The sequence below is a fragment of the Gopherus flavomarginatus genome, chromosome 9, assembly GCF_025201925.1.
Source record: "Gopherus flavomarginatus isolate rGopFla2 chromosome 9, rGopFla2.mat.asm, whole genome shotgun sequence".
Lineage (NCBI taxonomy): Eukaryota > Metazoa > Chordata > Testudines > Testudinidae > Gopherus > Gopherus flavomarginatus.
Window position 1 is genome coordinate 2,978,959 of NC_066625.1, and position 24,378 is coordinate 3,003,336.

Here is a 24,378-nt window from a genome sequence, read left to right on the forward strand (position 1 = left end):
TAGAACAATTGCACCGTTTAAGGGCAACTGGTGAAGTATTAGCCTTAAATCGATAACAGCTAGTAAGGAAATAGGATATGCATGCTGTGCCCCAGGTGAATTTTCCTGTTTTGCTTTCTTTGTCCCTTTGTCTAATTCCCGCTCTTTTATCTGTATAAATAAGACTGTTTTGGCCTTGCATGGCCGCTCACATATTCTGAATGTTATTGGCAGAGCGCTGTGCTAATAAAACAGAGTGGTCTGACAAATTGTGAGTCCTGATTCTAACTTTGACACAAGGCTAAATCCTCCCTTTCTAGTCCCCATGCACACAGAGGTCAGCACAAAGGGTCAGGGCTATTGCAGACACAGCTTGCTTGTGCCTGTTGATAGAAGACAGGAACACTTAAGCCAAAAGCATGTAAAGGGTACAGCAATAAGCATGTCATGAAGATCAGTATCTAGGCCGCAAACAGATGCAAGCTCCCCTTGTGCATGCAGGGGAACCTCAGTCTCGCTTTTTCCTTTCAGGGAGAAAATAGCTTGATGCAGACAGCAGCAGAGGGAACTGTAGTCGCCAATTACTCCAGGAGCACTCTACTGGCAGAGTACAAGCACGGGGACGTATGCAGTGGCTGCTTCCCTGAAGCACAATTTTATCTTTCAAGTCACATAAGTGTAATATTGTAAAAAGGGATGGGCGGGAACAGTCAATATATAGTGAGTGGGGTAACTATTTTGTAGCCAAGTATTATGCACGAGGAAAAAGTAATGTGGGATATTAAGACAATTGCATCTGTTTGCACCCGTTACTAGAGGTAATATTGAAGTGTCTGGTGAGATGAAAGTGAAAGCATCTAATAGCAGATATTCCCATTATGAATAAGACATTAGACAGGTTATAATTAATAGACATTTATTACCATTCTTGAAGGCAAGTTGCAAGACTCAATTTCAGGTAGCTTTTTTTTGGAGGGTGGGAGTCTAGTGTGGAGACACAGCTGGAGCTCTGCGTCTTCGACTCCATTTCTCACCTTTGCCATCACTGCTGGACCTCAAAGCAAGACCTTTCCACTTTCAAAGTCCTGCTGAATCCAGCCAGTTTTCCTGAACACGGCTGAGCAAGAGTCAGTGAGAAATTGAGTAAAATGGCAGCCACCTAGCTACAGCCTGAACCTGGAGAAGGCCCAGAGGATACCTTTTCACAAAAATAAATAAACCTGAATAGAAGAAAAATACTATCTATGATCAGCTGTGAACACCACAACATAACATCCACTACTGCAGCCCACAGCACAGCATACACATCTTCCCTTCACAAACGCATTTCACGTACATCCGGAGAGACACACAGGAGAAGTAAAATGACCAAGGACACAGTGCTCTCCCGTTTAAACAAAGGGAGTGGGTGTTTTAAACAGGAGTTCTTGACATTCAAAACAGTCTCAAACCAAGTCCCTGAAAAAGGGAGAAAAGTCTCATAACGGAACGATTGCTCACAAAGGCAGTAGAGATTTATGAAAACAATTACAAGCCAACAAGAAAGGGTCAGCATCAGCAACACTGCACTGGTCACTTCCTTTTCACTGGCGCTGGTATGAAGATGAGCAGCCTGGAGTCCTCACATGCACAGTCCCACTGTTTGTGTGAGCTTCCCCTCCAGCAGTAGGTGGCAGCTTTGGCTTCTGTGCCCCCGGCTCCTTTGAATCAAATACTTTAAAATGTGATGTTTGAAAGACCTATTTGAAAAGAAAGTGAAAGGAGAATATATTCCTATGCCAAAAACACTCCACTACCATTAGAACAGCTATTGAGTGGAAAGGGATGTTTATAACAAGTGTCTAGGATTTAAGGAGCATAGGGGGCAAGGTAAATGGTCAATATTGCAACCTAAGAGAAATTAAACATCAGTGATTTAAATAGTATGTTGAAATGAATTCCCACGTTCTTTTATTCCCTCCAGTACTGCATTTTAAGGGCTATATGACATGAAAAGCAAGACACAGCATGGGTGATAGCAGGCAGCAATGGAACAAAGCAGAAAGATTCTAATCCCTCTCCATATAGTTTCTAGCATAGCCGCCACTCTATTAACAAACAGGAAGAAGCCCAGGAAAAAGCCACGGAACCAATTTATAGGATTAGAGGGACTGATTTGTTAGGAAAGAGTAAAAGAATCCAGTAGCCCGGCTAAGAGAGAGCCACATGGCCAGTCTGCAAATATTTGAAGAGTTTAAAGCAATTTGAAGGAAAGTGAGGATTTACCTAGGGTAGAACAAGCATGGAGCTGAGAGGTAAGGACTCAGGGCAAGAATGGGTAAGTACAGGTTCAGCGTAAGAAACAGGCCACTTTCTGACCATGGGAGCGATCAGTCTGTGGAACTACTCCACAAAGGAAAGAGTGGAGGTCTCACTGCTCGAGGCCTTACAGTCAGGCAGGACAAAGAACCAGTACATTTAGATCAGGATTAGCCAATGGAGATAGCAAATAAGTCTTGTCTCTCTGCAGCTTCTTGGATACGCCGTACCATTCAGTCCCTGCACATACAGCTCCTGCTGATAGCAAGAAGCCCTGTGAATGAAGGGCAGCCTATTACTCTAAGTGTTTTCTAATCAGAGTGAGGCACAGCAGAGAGATAACACTAGCCAATATTACTGGAGAGAGGTGAACGTCTTGTGCTGAGCTCCTCAAGATATAGTTCTACATGGTCATCACTTCTCATCTCCCTATCACCATCAATGGGGAACCACCATTCCTGCACCTTACACACAAAGGTTACAGGCTCTGCAGCAAAGGAGAGCTTTAGATCCAGGTTCAGCAGCCAGACAAACTATTCCGCACTCAGTCTGGCTAGGATATATGGGAACCCCTTTGGAAGAGTTTTCTCCCACTAAGAGCTAATGAAGAGCATGAAGGAAGATTACTTTAGAATCTTCCTCTGTTGCACCTAATGGACAATTGGGAACAACTGATTCCCTGCCATTTTTTCGTGGGTTACTCAGCTGGAGAAGCTTTTTGGGAATATTCAAACTATCAAGCAGACTATGAAATTCTGCAGTAGAGTAGTTCTAACTAGAACTAGTCAGAAAACCATTTTCCCTTTCTGCAATGATATGAGTTTTTGACAATGTTTCCCATTCCGCATCAAGACAGACTAAAGACCTTTGGAATTTTTTTGTAAAAAACTGAGGAGACACCCACCCACCCCAGACTAGCCAACAGGCCTGACATGAACCCAGGTTTCCTACTTTCCAGGCAAGTGCCCTAGTCACTGGGCTATTCAGGGTGGATTGGGCTCCCTCTCTCTTTTTGATACATTCCTGCAATAAGTGTTGGTTTCAATATATTGGCATTTTCTGATAAACTATGTCAAAAAAGACTAAGCTAACGAAGAGAGAGAGCATTTCAGTGCTGTCAAGTCACTATGAAACCAGACTGTTTATTAATTTATACAGCACTCTAAGTGTGCAGGACTTTGGAACCCACTTTATTAGCTCTGACACCCATCACAAGCTGGCAATTGCCATACAAGTTATTTAAGGTCTCTTAATTTAAAAACCCGAACCCTGATCTATTTGGATGGATTTCCTGAGGGTGTCTGTACAAACCCTTGGAGGGTGTGGAGCAAGAAGCACTTGTCTAGTCACCACCAGGTAGATGCCCACTGCCATACAAAGGTAGAGAAGCTGCCCCCAGGTCCTGATGCTGGAGACTCCAGTGATAGATCTGATGTATGCAGGCAGCCTTGCCAAGCTTTAAACAGACATCCTAAAACTTAAAGAAACATTACCCATATTACAGCTATCTTTCGTAGCCCAGCAGATGCAGTAATGCTGCATGAGTTGTTCAAGGAGCTCCTTTTCATCGAGGAATTCGAGTCCTTCTATTCTGCAGGGAAATAGAAACGATGATTTAAAACTGAATCTTCCTTGTGCACTTTGTAACACGTCTCTTTATTCCACAGAAGTGAGCAGTTTCTGAAGTAAAAGTTTTCTTTTTGGTGTATGAATATGTACAAAAGGGGAAATGCGAGTGCTCTGAGCCTTTGCTCAGGATAGAACGTACAGCAGCCAGGGATGCCTGATTTCACTGTTTAAAGGGAAAGTTTCTTAAGGTCCCAAGTAAGTTGAGCAATAACTACCAATGTGCATACCTAAGTGTGATTTTCTATATACCACCCCTGCCCTCTCCCCTCCCTTATAACTGCTGGGATTCAGTGTACCAATGCTAAATCATGCACCTTTATATCACAATACATATTCTTTATTCATCTCTTTTGCTAAAGTACACGTGACATCAGGTTTGTGGATATTTAATACTATAGGCTGATGAAAGGAACCTATATCCTGATGAAGGATTCGTTTTAGACTATACCCCCGTCAAAGCCACAATATTTACTCATTGCCATTGTCCAGAAAAAGGGGAAGGTTCATTGCTTTGCAGCAGAGTTTTTCTGAATGCCATCATGGCTCCCAATAACCACCTTCCTGTGTCAGCAAGTGACTGGCCACACTCCCAAATCTTATGGATGAGATATGTATAATTATTTACATTACCACAGTGCACACACCATGTCAGTAAACACTGAAAAATCATTCAGAATAAAAGATGCTATAGAAATAAAAGGCATTATTCTCCTCACTGAAGGTCAGAGAACTGGGGTAGCTTTTTCACTGGCAACTGGGACAGACAAAAGGAACTGAACAGTCAATGTTTTTTATCACGTTAGAAAGTAAGGAAGAAATGTTTTATACTTCAGTAACAGATTGAGAAAACCCAACCTGGTCACCTTGACTTGGACCGCATATGATTTATAATCTCATAGTTTGGGAAATCTCCATATGTGAATGTTTATTTTGATCAAAATAATCTGGTTGGCCAGCTCAAACTGCAGCTGACGACTGACGTCTAAATGGCCTGCAATTCTGATTAAACATCGAGCAAGTTACTTATTTCAAAACTTATCTGTCTCGTTCTCTCTCACATTAGGGACGTAAACTGATCTCTCTGATTGTGGAGATGGCCACATGCCCAGAAAGCTTATTTCATGAATAATCCAATGGCAGTGTATGGCATTGGCTCACTTGGGGAAGGAAAGTGCAGATGAAAATCTACTTTATAAAAGCAAATGTATAAAATAGATCACTTTGCCACTCAGCAGGGAAATGGCACCGCTGGGTTGGGGCATGGCAGATGTTTATGCTCTGTGGGCTAGACTCTGCCCTTAGACCTGGCCCTGAGCAAGGCAAAGTGCATAAGCTCCATCAACCCATTGTGACCCAGACACTCCTCTCCACACTGCAAGTCCTCTCCTGCTTGTTACTCATGAGGTGCAGCAATGCATTGTGGGCTTATAGCAGCAGTCTTTACCCTGCCCTGGCTCAGCTACCTTACCCAGCCAGTAGTGGGAGAGGAACAGAGGCTGACCATTCCCCACCCACTTGCTCCAGAGAGGAAGGAAGCAGACACAAACCCTTGCTTACTCGACAGCTCAGAATCAAAGATCTGGGTAAGGGGAGTTCTGACTCCCTGGTGTGAGCATGTAGCATGAGTCACAAGCTAGCCCTGCATACTTCTAGCTCCCCCATCACTGCAGCGGCTTAGGCCCTTACAAGGAATGCCAATTCCTGTACTTAGCATTCCTACAGGTCCCTGTGCTCAGAGCTATTTTACATCTCCCCCAAAGACAGCACCGACTGTAGCAGCAGTGCCCCATGTCATCACGCTGAGGGAGAGGGGAGGAGGGTAAACTCTTAGATCATTCATACTGCTCTCGACAATACCATGGAAGTCCCACTTGCAAGTAAGTCTTAGGGACTTTTTGCAATTTAAATGGTAAGTGTAGACATACCCTTTTTTGCACTCAAACCACGAGAGTGGATAAACCTGTTAATAAAACTTTTTGCAGTCAAACTCAGAAGTTTCACGGCAAAAAGAAAACCACTTTCATGAGAGGCATATAGCTCTTACCCGCTGTTCTTTTTGCACTGCTGTGAAAATGAAGACACATTCTACCAGTATAAACTTCTTTTGGCCTCCAAAGGATATTCCACAGTTCCAAAAGTGACCATTCTGGCCAGCATCTCTGCTGCTCTGACTGCATAGGACATCCGCCCTTCCCCCTATAAGTTTGAAGCTCCCTTTCCTTTTATTTGTAGATGTGTCGGGGAAAGCAGCCAGACAGCAGGAGGTTTTAAAAAAAACGCCTCAGGTGAAACAAGGAAGTAATGGAGCTCCTGAGACATGAAGCAGGGCAGCACGGGGCACTGAGAAGGGACCCCGAATGCTTTCCACTCACGCCCCCCTTCCCACAAGACCTATCGAGAGAGCTGAACTGTGGAATAGCTGCCCTACAGCGCTGCTCTCATCATCGATAGAAGTGCTGGTAGTGTAAAGCCTGAGGAATTGAGCGAGTACATAAACCAGTCCTTTACTTTCACTGATTCCCTATCACTGGTGAAATACAGGCAAAAACTCTAAGTGCAGACAAACCCTTAGATAAACCTCGCTTGACTCAAGAGATACAAGGAGATCTCAGGAATGCAGTGCTATGTATTACAGATACCAAACAAGTGATTGAGATGAGCTATTGTGGATACATTTAAAGCTGAGTTCTGCCTACAAGCAAGCAGTTAGCAGTACCTTCTGACATCAGCCTGTGGCAAGCAGCTGTAGACTTTCATCATATCAATGGCATTTGCAGTTTCCCAGCCATTTAACAGTAACCGCTCCCTCTGTAAAATGAATGGGAAGTGAAGTGTTCAGGGAACTTGAGAAGGAAAGTGAAGGAAAGGCAAGTGCCCAGTCTTTTCCTTAGCATTTGCTAGGAGGGCTATTTGCATTAAGACAGGAGACCTACTCACTCTCTGACATTGCAAGCATCTGATGAAAAAATCGCTTCTGATGACTGGAAATTAAGATTCCTAATAAGCCATAAATCGAGGGTAAGATTTTTGCTTTTCTCAAAAAACAGTTACTTTTTCACTCGCTGGATACAGGAGATGAATGATGTCTATGAAATACAGAGGAGTAATTCCTAATGATGATGATGAGAGGGAATAGAAAGTATTTGTATTGGCAGAGGCAAGTTAGGGCACATACAGTGGCTATTCATTGGTCTGGGTTTTTTAACTGCTATATCTGGAGAAGCTGAAGCTTGCCATTAGACTGTTTACTATCAACAAGACTCACTGCTCTGTGGGGGTGCACTCACCTGAGATTCTAAGGATTTGCAGGCTTCCACTCCAGCCAGGCTGCACTGTCTTCTCTGCAAATTCTCAATCATGATCTGCCCAAACCTATCAGCCATGTTCACCTTGGAAAGAAGAGGAGACAAAAAGTGTCATTTCTCCCTTTGAAAGGGGATTTAGCTACAGTGGAAACTGGTTACTCAGATGAGTCAAAACCCTCCAATTAGCCCCAGAAGTTTCACAGCACATGCAGTGCAAGCTTTTCACGTGTTTTCCTGCCAGCATGCCTCAGCTCTCACTCAGCATGTCCATGGCCATGTCAAATCCTTGGCCCCTCAATCATGACTGCCATCAAGGGGACCAGTTTTATGTAGGTGGGGATGGTGGTTTTCCTTCTGTGGGTAACTGAGCATTAACAACTGGACTGGAGGTCTGTCAGTGCTGTTCACAGACCAATTAAAACTAACAGAGCCATGACTTCTGGTTGCTCCCAACTTGGTTTAGAATAGATTCAGATCAATAACTTACAAGGTGGAAGGTTCATTACCAGGTCCCAAAAGGCGGCTTTTCACACAGAAAGGCTCAGGGAAGGCTGATGCAATGTTTGCTTCATTATCAATGGTGCCAAAGGAGTGATGACTATAAAATGTAATAAACTTATATAACATCACTCAGTGCCATTTCATTGAGTTGTGCCATTTGCAACCCATGATCTTAGTTTCTTTCTAAAATCTGATTAATCCAGATTTAAAAAAAAAAAGTCTCAGTTGTTTCATTTCAGAGAAACTATTTTGGTACAAAATGACACAAATCAGCTATTCACCAGAACATGCATTTGTGGCTATTTGTTACGCAACACCTGAGGTCAGTCCCATAGCCGCCCCTGCATTGGAGGTATTTAAGAACAAGTTAGACCAACACCTATCACGGATCGTCTAGGTACACATACTCCTGCCTCATGCAGGGGGATGGAGGAGACAGACCTTGAGATCCCTTCCAGCCCTACCATTTCTAGAATTCTAACCCAAAAGCCAGCTAAATCCTGAATTTGCAGAGTTCTGATTAGAAAAGTCTACAAAGCTGCAATCTATCATTTTACACGCAACATTCCCACTGCTCTCAGAGAGTTCTATGCAAATAATGCAGCTGTAAAAAGCTACATCTTTTTCCTTTTACCTGCTCATAGTTTATAATCATAGCTGCCTGAAAAGTGTTCGCTGCCCACTTTAGAAGACTTGCGGACTGCTCAGGGGTCATATAAACCAGCACACACTCTGCTATCAGGAGTGTAGGCAATCTTTAATAAAAAAAAAGGGGGGGGGGAGAAGGAGAGAAAGAAAAGATCAAACTGTTTCTACTATATATCATTCAAGAATGGTGAGCAACAGACAAGTACTTTCACATGCACATGTGAACCAGTTAGGGACACTCCACATCCCAATTAAACAGATATTCATTGAGGACTGAATCATTTTACCATGCAAAGGCTAGGATTGAGTCTCCAGCCTTTCCAGGTGATTCTAGGAATGCAAGGTTACTTGTACAGGAATTGTAAACTTTTCTATTCCACTGGTTTCCATATCTTTTCTATACCATGACCCCACATTACAACAGAAAAAGAGGAACAAGGCCCCTTTCCCATCTAGCCATAATGAAAGGGAGGTGTCACGAGCCCCCAGAACCTGTTCATGACTATTAGGTTCTGTTCTTTACCCTGGCCTGTCCATTTCCCAGTAGCAAACCAGGTATTGGCAAGAGCTTGACCCCTCTTCATCCTGCAATTTTGTCTTGATCAGCAAAGGCAATACGGATACTTCACTTTCACTATCACATCCTGAAGCTTAATTCTCCTTTGCCATAGGAGGAGCTGGAGGCTGTGTATATTCTGTGGCGATGTGGATTTCAATGGATCTTGAAGTCTTTTTCTGAGGAGCACATGCTCCCTGCTCTACTCCTGTCACACAGCAAAAGTATCTCTCTGCACCTAATATTTAAGAGGGGAGCATTTTAAGGACAGCCACATACAGACAAGTACCAGCAAAAAAGGCCTTGATAGTACTAGATCACGATTTGCTAGCTTTGATTCAGCTTTTGCTTCTCTTTCCCCCTCCATCCACACTGAGAAATGCAAATTTCTACATGAGTAATTTTGCCTACAAGTAAGAAGTTTGCTTTGTGATACCGTTATCACTAGAAACAAAAGGAATTTCACAAGGAATTGTTAGATAAGCAGGGACAGTGCTTTTCAGATGAAAGTGCAAAAAACTAAATGAAAGCCTAATACATCCTGACTATGCCACCTGCCTTTTCCCTGCTAGTGATGCTGTTTCTCTCTCTCAGATTCGGAAAAGGCATCTATCACTTTGGAAACGGCATCCATCAAAGCGCTCTGGGCTTATGTATGGAAACTTAAGAGCATAGTTTATGAGCAACAAAATCCCAGATTCTACCTCCAGGATAGAGTTCTTGACAGATTCTCCCATTCCCCATCTCAGGAAAAAAAATAAAAGTCTTAGGAAATAGATTGACATTACAAAGAGGCATAGAAAACAAGCTGCAGGAGTAAAAACTCGGAAGAGTAATTCCGTGTATGTTAAAGGCTTTATTCTATAAAAGTACTGTAGTTGGGTACCAGAATCTCTTGGACAGTGCCCTCCAACAGTGCACAGATCTAGAAGTATATAGTGATTTAGTCACTAATCATTAACAAAACGTCAATTGAAATGCAATGAATCCAGCTTCTAAAAAAGGCAATTCAGAACGGCAAAATTTGGGCAATGTGTCAGTGTTCTTATTTTAATCAAGCGATATTTATAATCCCAGGTATTATAAACAAACTACACATACTTACAGAGCAGGCATAATAGTTGTAGCGGATTTTCCTCTAAGAGGTTTGATGTTGTCATGTAGGAAGAGTGTGAATCTTGTAGAATGGGCTGAAGACAAGGAACTATCCTGATTAGGACTTGGAAATATGCAGGCACTGACTGCAGTAGCAGCCTGCTCGGTGAAGCTACACAATATCTGCACAATTCCTTCTGCTCAAAGGATTCAGAACAAGGTAACCATGGAAATGGCATAATAAAAACTGGAGGCAGTTACTGTACTCCCCAAACAGATTTTACTTTCACCAGTACATTTCCACAAGCCTTTGAAACAGATTATCTTACTGTGTATCCATGTTAAATTTCTTTAGTTTTTCCTCCAGCTCTGATGAGTCTCGAAGATCTGCTGCAAGTATAGAATATCGGCTGGAATCCAGGCTGTGAGCATCTGCAATTTTAAGATTAGTGGTTAAGTTCTTGATAAACAAAAGAGATGTTGCAATTACTGGACTATTTTTAACAAAGGAAGACACGAGCAACTTCAGATCCAAAGTTTGACCTGTTGTATATTAAAAAGAAATAAACAGCAGAGTCTTAAAAGCTCTCTCTAGTAACTGAATACTGTATATGCAGGATATTGATATTTACAGATTGCAATGCATTACTATCAGATGTTCAGCAATCTGAGTCTCTTGCTTCTATTGCCACTAATGCAGGTAGATGACCCTGATTGTTGCCACTGGTTCAGGGGGGAGGAGAAGAGAAGGGAAACAAAAGATAAGGATAGCACGCTGTCCCCCAAGGAAAAATAAAGCTTTGCCTAAAGGCCTGATTTATTTGTAAGACCTCCTAACATTTCCCCATATACTCTGATTTACTAATGAATAATTAAATTTTAATTCCACATAAGTTAGCAGGGTAACAACCATTATGATGTAATAAGGATTAGCACATTACTGGATGGCAGACAGAAGACAGGAATTCTGAATGTTTCTGGTGTTAGGACCTAAGAACAGCCACACTGGGTCAGACCAAAGGTCCATCTAGCCCAGCGGTCTCAAACACGCAGCCGGCGAGGGGCTACCTCCAGGCCAGGGGTGAGCAAAGTACAGCCACAGGAGCCCCACGAGCCCCTGCGCCACTCCCTGAAGCAGCTGGAACCACGTCCCTGCAGCAGAGGGGGGAGCAGGGGAGAGGCGGAGGGCTCCATTCGTGTGTTGCCCTGGCTTCCAGACACTGCTCCCCCCACAGCTCCCACTGGCCAGGCCAGGGGCCGCAGGGACATGATTCCAGCTACTTCCCGAAGCGGAGCAGGGTGGGGCCAGGGCTGACAGCCTGCCCTGGCCCCGGTGTGCACCGCTGCCACCCCGGAGCCCAAAGCCCTCCTGCACCCCACCCTCCAACCCCCTGCCCTGAGCCCCCTGCCTGAACCTCAACCCCCTGCTGCACACCAACTCCCTTCCCTGAACCCCTTGAACCCCAACCCCCTGCCCTGAGCCCCTGCTGCATCCCACACCCCAACCCCCTGCCCTGAGCCCCCTGCTGCATCCCACACCCCTTCTGTACCCCAACTCCCTGCCCTGAGCCCCATGCTGCAACCCCACACCCCAACCCCCTGCCCTGAGCCCCCTGCTGCATCCCACTCCCCTTCTGCACCTTGAGCCCCCTGCCCTGAGCCCCCGCTACACCTCTCATACATCCTCTGGGGGCAGGGAGGGGGCAGAGTTGGGGTGGGGACTTCAGGGAAGGGGTGGGAAGAGGCGGGGCCTCATGGAAGGGGTGGAGTGGGGCATGGCCAGGGGCAGCGAGCGGTGGGGAGGGTGTCAGTGATGCAGCCCTTGGGCCAATGAACTATGGCCCTAGTGGTCATTTGAGTTTGAGACCCCTGATCTAGCCCAGTATCCTGTCTTCTGACAGTGGCCTCACAGGGAATGAACAGAACAGGTAACCGGGAAGTGATCCATCCCGTCGCCCATTCCCAGCTTCAACCATTTTATCCAGTGATGTTAATGACTATATTAATTTAGTGTTCAAAGATTAAGTGACTGAAAGGAGTAGGTATTCTGTAGGGGCAGAGATGCTTCATAAAGATACAAGGATAGCTGAGCTCTCAGGAAACTGCTTTTGAGCAATACAAAGAGATAAAAGCCCTGGTAGTCTGAAAGTGAAGATACACCCAGATGTTCCTTTATGCTGGCATTAGACTGACAGTATAAGGAAGCCAGCAGTAGCATTACTGTTCGTGACTGATAGCAAAACGAATCCCATGGCCAGAGTAGCCAACCAACTTAGACCCTCAGTCTAGTCTCCATATGAAGGAGTTTACATTTAAACTGAAAACATGGTTTGATGAGACCCTTCAAAATATGACATCGGCCCTTTTGCCCCCAGGCAGTTTTCAAGGGCTTCGGGCATAAAGATAGATTGCCCAAGCAACTGATTTATGCCCTTTGAACTCAAAACTGATTATACTGTAAAACCGGTAGGCCAAAATGACACGTTCATTTCCTCCTCCGAGCACTAGCAGTAAAATAAGTACACAATGGAAAAACCCCAAGTGAGATTCAAATAGCCTTGCAGCATTCAATCTATATACACTTGCAATAGCTATCGCTCGCTTTGGCATGGTTCCTAACACCACTGCAGACAAACATCATTACTGAATGTTAATGCAAGACCAGGTGTCAAAAGCTAGGTAAAGAGAGTGAAGCCAAGTGAATGAAGAGACAGGAAGAACAGGGTTTTCCATTTCAGAGTAAGTAGTAATTGAGAAGCCATTTATTAAACACAGGAAGTACTTCAAACACTGCAACTGACATAAACCTGCCTAGCTCAAGCAACCAGCACTCCAGACTGTCACCAGCAAAATAAAACAGCTCTATCTCCAACGTTTCTGAACAAAGCTACAAACACAGAAAGTTCACTCAGAGTTACAGGAGAGAAGATAAAGTTGGGCGGAGTAAATGATTGACCATTTTGAGTCAACTTTTTATGCCCATTTACTCTGTAATAGCAGCTCTATTTCCCTCACCCATTCATTTCAGTTATTATACCAGGCCCACAAAAGTGGTATTCAAGGGCCAGGTGACGCAAGCAGAATTCCAGATGGCCTAGCAAAAAGCAGGAGAAGGAACAGTGAGTTAAACTGTCCTATCCACAAAGGATAGAGCAAAATACATCATCATCCAATTAGCAACTAAGTTAAATACAACTTCTGTTCACACTTAATCAACTTGAATACATTAGCGGCAAAGACTTCTGTGGCACCTTATAGACTAACAAACGTACTGGAGCATGAGCTTTCGTGGGTGAATACATTAGTAAATTAAGTTTGTTCTTGGCTGTAATAAAAAACGCAAGGCTTGAGAGGATGTTGTGATGGGCATGGTATCTGGCTTTTAATACTGCCTGCCTAGGTGTCTATAATCTACAAGCAAAGACAGCTGAGCTCCCTTAGTGCGAACTACGGCATAAGTGCATGTATATACGGTATGCAAACTAGAGCATTTGTCATATCACTAATGTGACATTTTCAAGTAATAGCACCTTTAAATATCGCAATAATTCTTACATGCACACCCACAAAACTTGTAAGTGGCACTTCTACTTGTTAAGGAATCCTGGAGAAATAAAGTATAAGAGTAAGTGAATCTGTTCTGAAAAGCACGAGTAGACAAACGAGCATGAGGAAAAGTCTCTGAAAAGTGAGCAAAAGTTTTTGAACCACCACCTCTCTGAAATTCCTGGTAGAATTTTCCCCAAGATCTCTACAAAAATTCTAACTTTGGAAGAGATGTGTCATGTAAAATTTAGGAAGAATTAGTCAGGTTTTAGTAAAACTAATAGTGAAGGTATATGATAAAAACCAAGCTTAAACCTTTTTAAATGAACAGACTAACATCCTTCTGTAATTATACACTGGAAACTTACCCAAGGCAAGGCAAGGCAAGGGGGCTATATTGTGTATATTGCTCTGAGCTCTCAGGCCAAAAGTCAAAGTCAGGCTATAAATAGCTGTGGACAATATCACAAACTGGCATTGCACTTTGCCACCACATGGCAACGTTATTATATTACTTAACATCCCATTTAGAGAGCTCCAGATTTACAGTTCATACTACTGAAGCAGAATAACTATGAACACATTTTAGCATAACACACCAGCAACCTATAGTGCAGCACAAAAAGAAGAAGCTAACAGCATCTTCGTACTGCAGTCTTGACTGGTCTGAGTCCTGAGACTTATGAACAGAAAGTTTAGTCAGGTGAAGATGATTCCAGCTCTCTTTAGTGCAAGGAACTTCCACTGCTTCTGCTTTCACTATCTGGCTTGCTCCTCCAAAGGTCTCACATCACAATAACCTTCCCCTTGGGAAGAAGAGCTCACAGTTCCCCCAGAAGTTTGACAAACAGGTTCCTTCACCAGCCAAGGAGTGTTGCTTGAGAGCTTTCTCCGCAGATGCTGGGCCAGGGACCTGCAACCCTGAACGAATCTCCTCCACGGCACACAGCGGAGAGGTGGGCAAGAACAAAAGGTGATAGAGAAATTGAAGGAATAAGGCTTCCTGTTTCAGGCCCCGCTTGAGAAGTAGGGAAAAGCATGCACTCTTCCCCTCCAAAAACTGAAATATTTCTTTGGAAGAGGCATTTATTTTCTGTGGATCATGTTTCAATAGTCCTGCCACATACCATTATTGGAAAGCTTGGGACAGACAACTAAGCACGTGGCTCTTTTAGTATCATACGTTGGCAACCAAAACAAATGAAAGAGTCAGCTGTATGTAACTAGGGCCACGTCCACACTACAGAGTAAAATCGAAATTAATAAAATCGATTTTATAAAACAGATTTTATAAAATCGATTTTACGCCTCCACACTAGGGCACATTACTTTGGTGGTGTGCGTCCATGGTCCCAGGCTACCATCGATTTCCGGAGCGGTGCACTCTGGGTAGCTCAGTAAAAGAATGGGACCAATAACTTCGATTTCCGTCCACACTAACCCTAAATCGATTTAGTAATATCGATTTTAGGGTTACTCCTTTCGTTTAGCTGGAGTACAGAAATCGATTTTAAGACCCCTTAAAATCGATTTTAAGCGCCTTGTAGTGTGGACGGGTACAGCGTTAAATCGATTTAACGCTGTTTAAATCGATTTAACGCTGTAGTGTGGACCTGGCCCCAGAGATGAAGCAGTTGGGCCTTAAAGCGAAGAAGTCCCCGTCTGCAAGATTGAGGGGTTTATTTAAACTTCAGTCTTTTCACTGGTAGAAATATGCAACTAACTTTGGGCCTTGACCCTTCCTGGTCTGTTAGTGGACCACAATAGCTTATGTGCTATTTCCCCCATTTTCTCCCACTCCCATTTTCTTTAGAAAGGACATTTATTGATTTGTGCCTCTATTTGTTCAATTTTGTAACAACTGTAACAGTTGTGTTTCAGTTCCATGCAATCTGGGTAAGATACACATATCTAACCATAGCAAAGCTTCAGAGTAGTTTGTATTACATAATTTATACCTTTGCAATGTGTATCCTTCCCCTGAAAGTGGGTTTCAATGCATTCAAGTGAACAAACATCCAAGTGTCAACACAGTGGCTCCAAATAGCTGTACAATTCAGAAAGCTATGGAGCTCTTCCCTCAGACATCTATTCTCAGACTGCAACCCCTGCTGTCATTTCCTTCCATGAAGGACAAGGAAGAAACATGCTGTCCTGGAATCAAGAAAATTCATCTGTTGGCATGTGTCCCAAGAAAGAACTAGAAACATTTAATGCTTGTGGAATGGAAAGAGGCGACAGGTCAGAGGATATTTTTCATCAACTGAAGTAGCAGATGCAGAAGCCAACATCATAGGAGAGATTTACGTACAAGGGGCAACAGCATGGAGTTGACCTAAGCGGAAGAAAGTTATCCAGGAGAAACGCTGGATGTCAATACCAGCAAAGTTAAAGTGAAGACCACAGTAAGAGTCCAAAATCCCTGGAGGGTATCGTTCCATCAGTTTAACTTCTGTGATACTGACATCCAGCACTTCTCCTGGATTAGGATCCCTGGGACAGTCTGCATTCCCAGAGGTTGGGCATTTCAGCAAGTGCTAATTAAAATCAGGACTCCATAAGAGAGTTTCTCAATGGCCTAATACTTATATCAGGGGTCGGCAACCTTTCAGAAGTGGTGCGCTGAATTTTCATTTATTCACTCTAATTTAAGGTTTCACGTGCCAGGAATACATTTTAACGTTTTTAGAAGGTCTCTTTCTATAAGTCTATTATGTATAATTAAACTATTGTTGTATGTAAAGTAAATAAGTTTCTTAAAATGTTTAAGAAGCTTCATTTAAAATTAAATTAAAATGCAGAGCCCCTTGGACTGGTGGCGAGGACCTGGGCAGTGTGAGTGCCACTGAAAATCAGCTCACATGCCGCCTTTGGCACCCATGCCAAAGGTTGCCTACCCCTGATTTATATTATGATAGCCACCAATTAGAATCAGGGTGCCCAACTTTCTAGGGCTGTACCAACATAAGAGAAAAGCAATCCATACTCCAAAGAGCTTACAATCCAACATAAAAAAAAAAAAAAAAAAAAAAAAAGAGGTTGAATTTTAATTGCTTTGGAAAAATAAATGAAGAATCAGCACATACAGCAGATACAAACTAACTGCCATTGTCTGGCAATCACAGAGAAATGATGTTACAGTCATACAGTAATGTTATCTAACAGATCTTGATTACAATATGCTGTTTGTTACTTCATGCATACAATTAATTTTACTAGAGCATAGCTAAAACGCTTTGATACCATGATAAGAACTATAGATCGATATCATATAACAGATTTTTCCGACTGACTTCTCATGCAACGTTTCATCTTGTTGCACTCTAATTGGGGCGGATTTCTGACCCAAGAAAAAGATTGTCTGTATCACAGTAGTCATTTTTGGACTTGGTTTAAAAAGAACCAATAATTTGGATATTTTCATTTCACCACATCAATCATCTCCTAGTGAGAACAAGAGGCAGCTTGTTACCTTCACTGATAAATGGCACTAGGTTTTCACCTCTCAAGAACAGAATTCACAACTGAACAACCTGCCATTCAAATGACATGTAAAACGTTGGATAGTTAAGGATAAATTAATTTGAGCATATCAGCAAACATTACCTATTCCAAATCACTTCATTTCAAGTTTATTAACTCAAATTCAGATTAAAAGATTATAAAAGCAGAAGGGACCACTGTGATCATCCAGTCTAACACTGGACATAGGGATTAATTCAAGAAAGTCCTATTTGAACTAGAGCAGATCTTTCAGAAAAAGCATCCAATCCTGATTTAAAAATTCCCAGTGATGGAGAATCCATCACAACCCTTGATAAATCATTCCAATGGTTAATTATCCTCACTGGTAAAATTATCCTCACTGGCATTTTATATCCAATCTGAATTTGTCTTGCTTCACCTTCCCACCATTGAATCTTGTTACGCTTTTCTTTGCTAGATTGAAGAGCCCTTTATCTACACCATGAACTGAAATTTGATGCTTACAGACTGATTAAATTCATCCCTTAACCTTCTCTTTGTTAAGTATAAATGGTTTATCTTAAGGAGCTCATCACTGTAAGGTAGGTTTTCCAAATCTTTTACTTACTCTCCTGGCTCTTCTCTGAACCTGCTCTAATTTATTAACATCCTCTTGAATTAAAGCTCCAGGGATCTCTGGGATACAGCCCACCTTATATCTGCTTTTGGAGCTGGCAGCAGACCTTGCTGCTCTTAGTACATGCTCTCCTTTTCATCGTACAAGCACTTACTGAGAATAGGTCTTATTAACAAAGTCAACAGGATTATTTTCATCACAAAGCACATCATCAGAGTATGCTTTTTTGATAGACAGGTAATACAGCCCATCATTTAAAAGCAAGTTACCTATACCTACAAACAGTTGTTTTGGCACTCGTGCTACTAGCTACAGAAGGGAGTTTTTTTGGCGGGGGTGGGAACTGGTCCCTTGGGAACGGAACTTCAAAAGTCAGGCTTTGCATGTAAGCTGCAAAAAAACACACTGAGGGGCCCTACCATCCAAGAATGGACTATGCAGATGAACTTCACTGGACAGTTCAAATGGTAGATACGGATAAAGGACTTGTGCAATTAATGAGACAAAATAAGAGAGGCAGGGATAACATCCGGAAGATTTTTTTTTATACAAGCTAGTGTACGTGTGATCTGTTATATTCTTCCCTTCCCAAGAATCAGAAGCATAATCAGTAAATAATTACAATGTAAAACAAAAATACTGCAAGAGAATGCCAAGGCCCCTTGGAGAGAAGACATTTTTAACATGAAGAGCCTCCTTTCTCTCACTCCTCTCTTCACACAATGCTTAAAACATTAAAACCCTGCCCACATACTGAAGTGAAGAGATTAGAGATTAAAAAAAAGACCGTGGATTACTGATTGAATTAAAATGACTCACCTATTAGAAAAGACTCCTCAGAATGGGATTCGATAATTGGTTTTGACAGGGGAGGTTTTGATCTGTGGGGGAAATGTCAGTAAGCAGTTAACTGGTTTACATGATGTCATTTTTCATTACACAAAAGCATCTCTGCCCTCTAGTGGTAACAGACACATCTACAGTTACATTTACCGTTAGACGTATTTACTAAAGATTGGTTCTATAACTAAAAGGTGAACAAGAAACTATGAGGTCCACTAAGAAAAAGAATGTACTGAGCTCTAGGCACTCTTAAGCCTTGGAACATGTCTTTCATGTCACGTATACTCTCTAAATTCCCTATGCACTTCATAGCTGCTCTTTCTAAATCAAAATCACTCCCCCATGGCAGCTGGTCTCAGCACAGAAGTCTGAGGATTTTCCATCTCCTTCTAAGATTTTAGTGGGGGGTGGGGGAACGCAGAGCTTAGCATTACTAGAGACAACCCTCTTCTATTCTGCAGTCAGAAGTAAAACCTGCTTTGCTCAGAAGTTTCTATATACCATAGAACCCTCATTAGTTTGTAATAGTATAATCTGTATATATAACTAAGACTTGGCAGTATGAGATCTCACCACAGTATCTCTTATTTTTAGGACACTCAAACTATGCTATCCTCTGTAACAGTTGTTTTCAAACTTTTTAGGCTGCATACCACTTTCCAAATAATGTAGTCTACCATATACCCTCATCTGAGATGGAAATCTAATCATATTGTCATAATATACCTAAATAAAATGCATTTTCCACTGTTATAGGATTTTTCTCATGTACCCCATTTGAAAACCATGGCTTAATAACGAGACAGAGCCCGATCTTACACAGTGTACAGTTTAAATAGACTACATACAAAAAGAGGTGGGGATAGAAGACTATTTTACATTCTTCAGTTATATTTTTACAACCCTCCCCCCTTTTTTTTTTTAAAAGGGACACAACTGGAAATCTAATCAGTTTAACAAACAGTGAATTTCAATTTGTTTCAGGCACCACACTGACGATGAATCTTCCTATTAATTTCGTAGAGTTTAAAAGTAGAAAAATACCTTGCAGTCATATTTTCCTGTCCCTGCTCTGTTGTTCATGTGGCTCTTTAACAAGGAGACAGTGACACTGACTAAAAACAAAAAGTAAACAAAAAAAAAAATCGAAAAAATTCATCTCTAATCTCTGCCAGATGTTACTTGTAATGATTGTGAGCCAGAAAAGTTCAGAGAGATGTGTAGTTTTTAAGCCGATAATGTGTCCAATTCTTAGCTAATAATGGCCCCTTCATATAGATTTCAATCCTTACTTACTATACTAAAGCTTTGCTGAGAAGCAAATATATATGGCAGTGAGTACATGTGGTTTGTGATAAGTGAGGTTCTGCTGTATTACTTTTTTTTTTTTTTTTTTTTTTTAAGAATTATGTTCAGCTCTGTATAGCCAAACATTAAGCAACACACATACTTACTTGATGTTATATATTTTCCTTGCTACTATCATTGGAAAATCCACTTCAAAATATTTTTTAGGGAGAAGATTTTCATCCTGAAAAAAAAAATTAGAGCAAGAGTCCAACCTTAGGAGATATTCATGCTTCACACAGAGAACAGGGGACTTGGTTTAGTTTTCCCCTGAACAGTTTTGTTTCATGTTATAGTAGAGTTTTCAGTTCTTCATACTTTAATGCTCTTTTTTTTTTAAAATAAATGAACTAAAAATTAAGAAACAATATACCATCCAATAGCAAAGAAACAACTGTTTAAGCTATTCAAGTAAACTGGACACACGGTACGGTTTGGCAACCAACATACTGGAAACTGAATTGCAATATACTGTCAGGACATAGCATACAACAGCCAGTTGCAGCAACAGAAAACTTCACCTGTGGTGTTCACTCATCACTCAGTGTATGCCTCCAAGGAAGGAAAGAGAAACATTGCACAGGGATGCACACAAGCTTGTATTAGTCAACTGCTCACAAATATGCACCTGCTATGTAGCCAACCTGCTGCATCTCTCAAAAACCCATCCAAAGGGTTAGTTTTAGTCCACGTTCTAGAGGACAGGTTTGTGAGCAGCTTGCACTCATGCTGGCAATCTCAAAGAGAATTAGAGCTCAATACTCCCGTCAGCACGAAGTGGGGAGTCCCACCAGACCCAAGTTTAGGCACAAAACCAGGATAGCATGGGAAAGTTTGACCTGTCCCACTCCCTACATGGTTGTTCTTTTGGGGATAGATATGTACTGCTAGCTCCACGGCTGTCAATCTTGCAATCTTCTGAATGCTATATTAACAAAGAGTTGTGTTAACTACCAAAGAGAACACAGACAATTATTTTTTAACTGGGTCTCTTTTTCTATACTATACCTGCTGACCATGAGGAACAGAAGGGGGTGTAGCACAAGGATATAATTAAAGACACCACTCTTAGTTTTGTTAAACCTTGGTAACAGTGTTTCAACATGGTTTTAGCATGAGTGCAGGCAGGGCAAAGGCCTCAGCGCTTATTTTTTTTTCTTTTAATCTAATTTATTTGGATGACTATAACACAATGTTTACGGTCCTGCTAAATAAATTTAATTTTTTCAGGCAGTCTTCCAGAAATCCATTTACACTGATGCTAAATTCCCTCACCTCAAAAAAAAGAGGAAGGACTAGAGTTTGCTTTTATATAGATCTTACCATAAAATTTGTCATTTAGAATCTTTCAAAGAATAATTCACAGTAGTATTTAGGACATACAGAGACGGTGCCAAGTACCATGTTGCACTTGCTTGCTCTTGATTCTGGATTTAGACCCTTAAATACAAGCAAGGATGGAAGTATTATAGATGACACTATAGCTACAAGGAATAGAGAACTAGGACGTTTCCAAACAGCCACTAGAGGTCACCTTTGTGCCATGCACTCCTACATGACACTGGATTGACTGGTCAATAATTTATTTGTTTCTTATGAGAAAATAGGAGCAAGTTTCAGATATGTGTAAAACCCTTCCTTTTGCTCGTGTCGTGATTCTGAGTGATCATCACCTTTAATCTCCAGAACATGGTATCCAAACCAGCACCAAGATTTATGATTTGACAGTTGCATTCTGTCTTCTTTAAAAAAGCCTTAAGTAGCTGACTGACTCCATGGACACGAGCGTAGTATCCTGCAGAAGAAAATGTGTTAAAAAAACCCAGACAACTATAACCATTAGATGCTCCCCTATTGGATATGTATATTTTATGTTTTTATGTTTGTTTGTTTAAATTAAATTAAGATTACTAACTGAGCTCCACACCTGAGGAACTGGAAATTTCAGTTTAAAAAGAGTTCAAACTGAGTCATCTTTGCAGATTAATTCTGGGAGATGTACAAACTATATAGCTGCTTTTATTATTCTCACATGGAGAGTATTACTGCCTTGTGCTTTGAGGTCATGGGTCACATCCCTGGTCTTTGGTTGCTTTGTGTAGTACACTACATGTTAAGTGGGACACACATAAAAACACAGTTTACTATCTAATATTCTGTCACATTCTGCCTTTAGTATTGTAATGTTCCAAGAGTGAGGGTCCAGTGGGCAATCACTACACTGGGGCGAACTCAGATCAACCGATTACATCATTCCCACATATATTCTATGATAACCAGTATATAGAAACTCTATCTGCTGTTGTTCAAGAACTCCACATGTTCAGAGTATGTTTGCATGTCTTTGTTTAAGTTCACATGCTAACTTGCCTCTATTAATTTCAGGTGCTTTCCTTTCTTTTGCTTGTCTCACAAAATATTGGATGTAAGGATCCTTCCAGTAGCCGATACTTACAGCAAATCTGATAAGAGCGTGGGGTGGGGAAGGAAAAAAAAAAAAAAAAGAAGAGGAGGATTAGCAAATAGAGCCATCAGGGTTTACTGATGAAGACTTTACCAACACAGACAAGCCAAAAGCTGTCTTGGGACAGTCTTCCAAAGAGGTATGCTTAGGTGAAAGACTTAAAATGCCACTGAACACCTGAGACCGTTCAAACACACACAGATTACATAAAGTAATTCTAACTAGAGAAAGACAGCTGTTACTATTGTAACATTTTAAATGTATTTCTCCCTATGCATTTGAAGAACTTCACAGAGGGGAAAAGCAAAGTTCAGGTACCACCTGAGAAATAATTTGAAGAACTTCAGTGCAAAGATTTCTTCCATGAGGCCCAATAGATAGCACAGCTACACTGTCTGTGTTAAATTCCAAGGACTGCACATCACCTGGATTTTAATTCCACACATCAACCTAATCTCTCATGGGTATGCGGCTTGTATGCACTTATACCAAACTGGAGCCTCCAAGCGCTACCTTAACACTAATAAAAATACCGCCCCTGAATCTCTTCACATTAACTCTCAGAACTAACCGCCAGCATGTTGTCTCCACAACACTGACCATAATGACATAAATGCGGGCAAAACTAGAGGTACTGAAACATTAGACTATAGTAAAATATTTATAAGTCACTTGAAAAGACTGTCCAGAGACACCAAACATTACTAAACTGTGTCAGACTTCCATTGCAAGTATGACTCACATTCTCTTCACCATATGGCTTTATATATAACGTCTACAAAGTCAGGACATTTTTTCAAGCCCTGTTCTTAAACTTCTGTCCAAAACTTAGCAAAGGAATAAATGTACTAAGTAAAATTAAAAAGAAGTGTGCCACCCTGCCTGGCCCATCCCTTCAGGGTGCTATATTTAACTAAGTCCTGTCAATCAGCGATTTAATTGTTTAGAACTGTGGTTTTCAACCTGTGAGGGGTCTGCAGACTATGTCTAAAATTTCCAAAGGGGTACACACAGGGGGGGATCTAGGTATTTTGCTGCCCCAAGCACAGCAGGCAGGCTGCCTTCAGCGGCTTGCCTGCGGGAGGTCCCTGGTCCCACGGATTCGGCAGCACGCCTGCGGGAGGTCCACCAAAGCCAGGGGACCAGTGGACCCGCCGCAGCTATGCCGCTGAAGGCAACCTGCCTGCCCCCTCGCAGGGACCGGCAGAGCACCCCCTGTCGCTTGCCACCCCAGGCATGCGCTTGGCGTGCTGGTGCCTGGAGCCATCCCTGGGTACACACCTTCAGTGGAAGAAGTTTTGTAGGGGTCCACAAATGAAAAGAGGTTGAAAACCACTGGTTTATAATGTAACTTTAGATAATGTTTTCACCCCTCAGCCACAAGGCCGAGAAAACGAACCAGCAGAAACAAAAAACGTCCCTAAGCCTTTTGGACTCACTCCTCCTCGTCATCTTTTCTTTCCCAAATAGATCCTGGTGAATTTCCTTTCCTTTCCTTTTCTTCTTTTGCCACCTACTCTCTCTTTCCTCATTTATTAAATTCATATTTATATGGGGGGGGGCTGAAGCCCTCCTAAGCCCCCAGGTCACCCGTACCCTTACTCCATACCCCTGTTACCGCAGGGCCCAACAGTCTCTGCTGCAGCCCAGACGTCCCACTGCCCAGGCAGGCTTCTGGAGGCTGCAGGGCTGAACGCCTCTGGCAGCTCTCCCAGCACCGTGCGCGCACGTTTCACATGCAGCCAAGGCCGGGGGCGGCCTCGCTGCATTCCCTGCCCGGCGAGCTACCCCGTGCGTGGGGGAGGGGTCTCCCCAGCCAGCTTCTCCCCCTCCCCCGCCCCCTGCCGACCCCTTAGCTCCGGCCCGCGGTACCGTTTACAGATGGACGCGTCCTCGCAGGTGCCCCTCACCGCCTCGTCCGCCTCCTCGGAGCCGGCAAAGCACACGGTGCCCCGGACGGCGGCCGCCATGGAGGGGTCAGCGGGGGGGAGGCCCAGACAGGGGCATGGGGCTGGGAACTGCGAAGCAGCTCGCAAACCTCCACCCCGACTTCCGCCCCTACCAA

General features: G+C 42.5%; 1 protein-coding gene across 1 annotated transcript; it reads right to left on the reverse strand.

The window, feature by feature from the left end:
• Positions 1 to 878: 878 nt before the first annotated feature.
• Positions 879 to 24,378, reverse strand: LCMT1 (leucine carboxyl methyltransferase 1). The gene is made up of 11 exons (XM_050968615.1): positions 24,186 to 24,378; positions 22,220 to 22,311; positions 21,523 to 21,644; positions 19,957 to 20,033; positions 18,479 to 18,540; positions 10,341 to 10,443; positions 8,347 to 8,467; positions 7,194 to 7,295; positions 6,623 to 6,714; positions 3,771 to 3,868; positions 879 to 1,718 (listed from the first exon to the last, which is right to left on the reverse strand). The coding sequence occupies exons 1-11, from the start codon at positions 24,281 to 24,283 to the stop codon at positions 1,696 to 1,698; spliced, it is 990 nt and encodes a 329-aa protein (XP_050824572.1). The 5' UTR covers positions 24,284 to 24,378; the 3' UTR covers positions 879 to 1,695.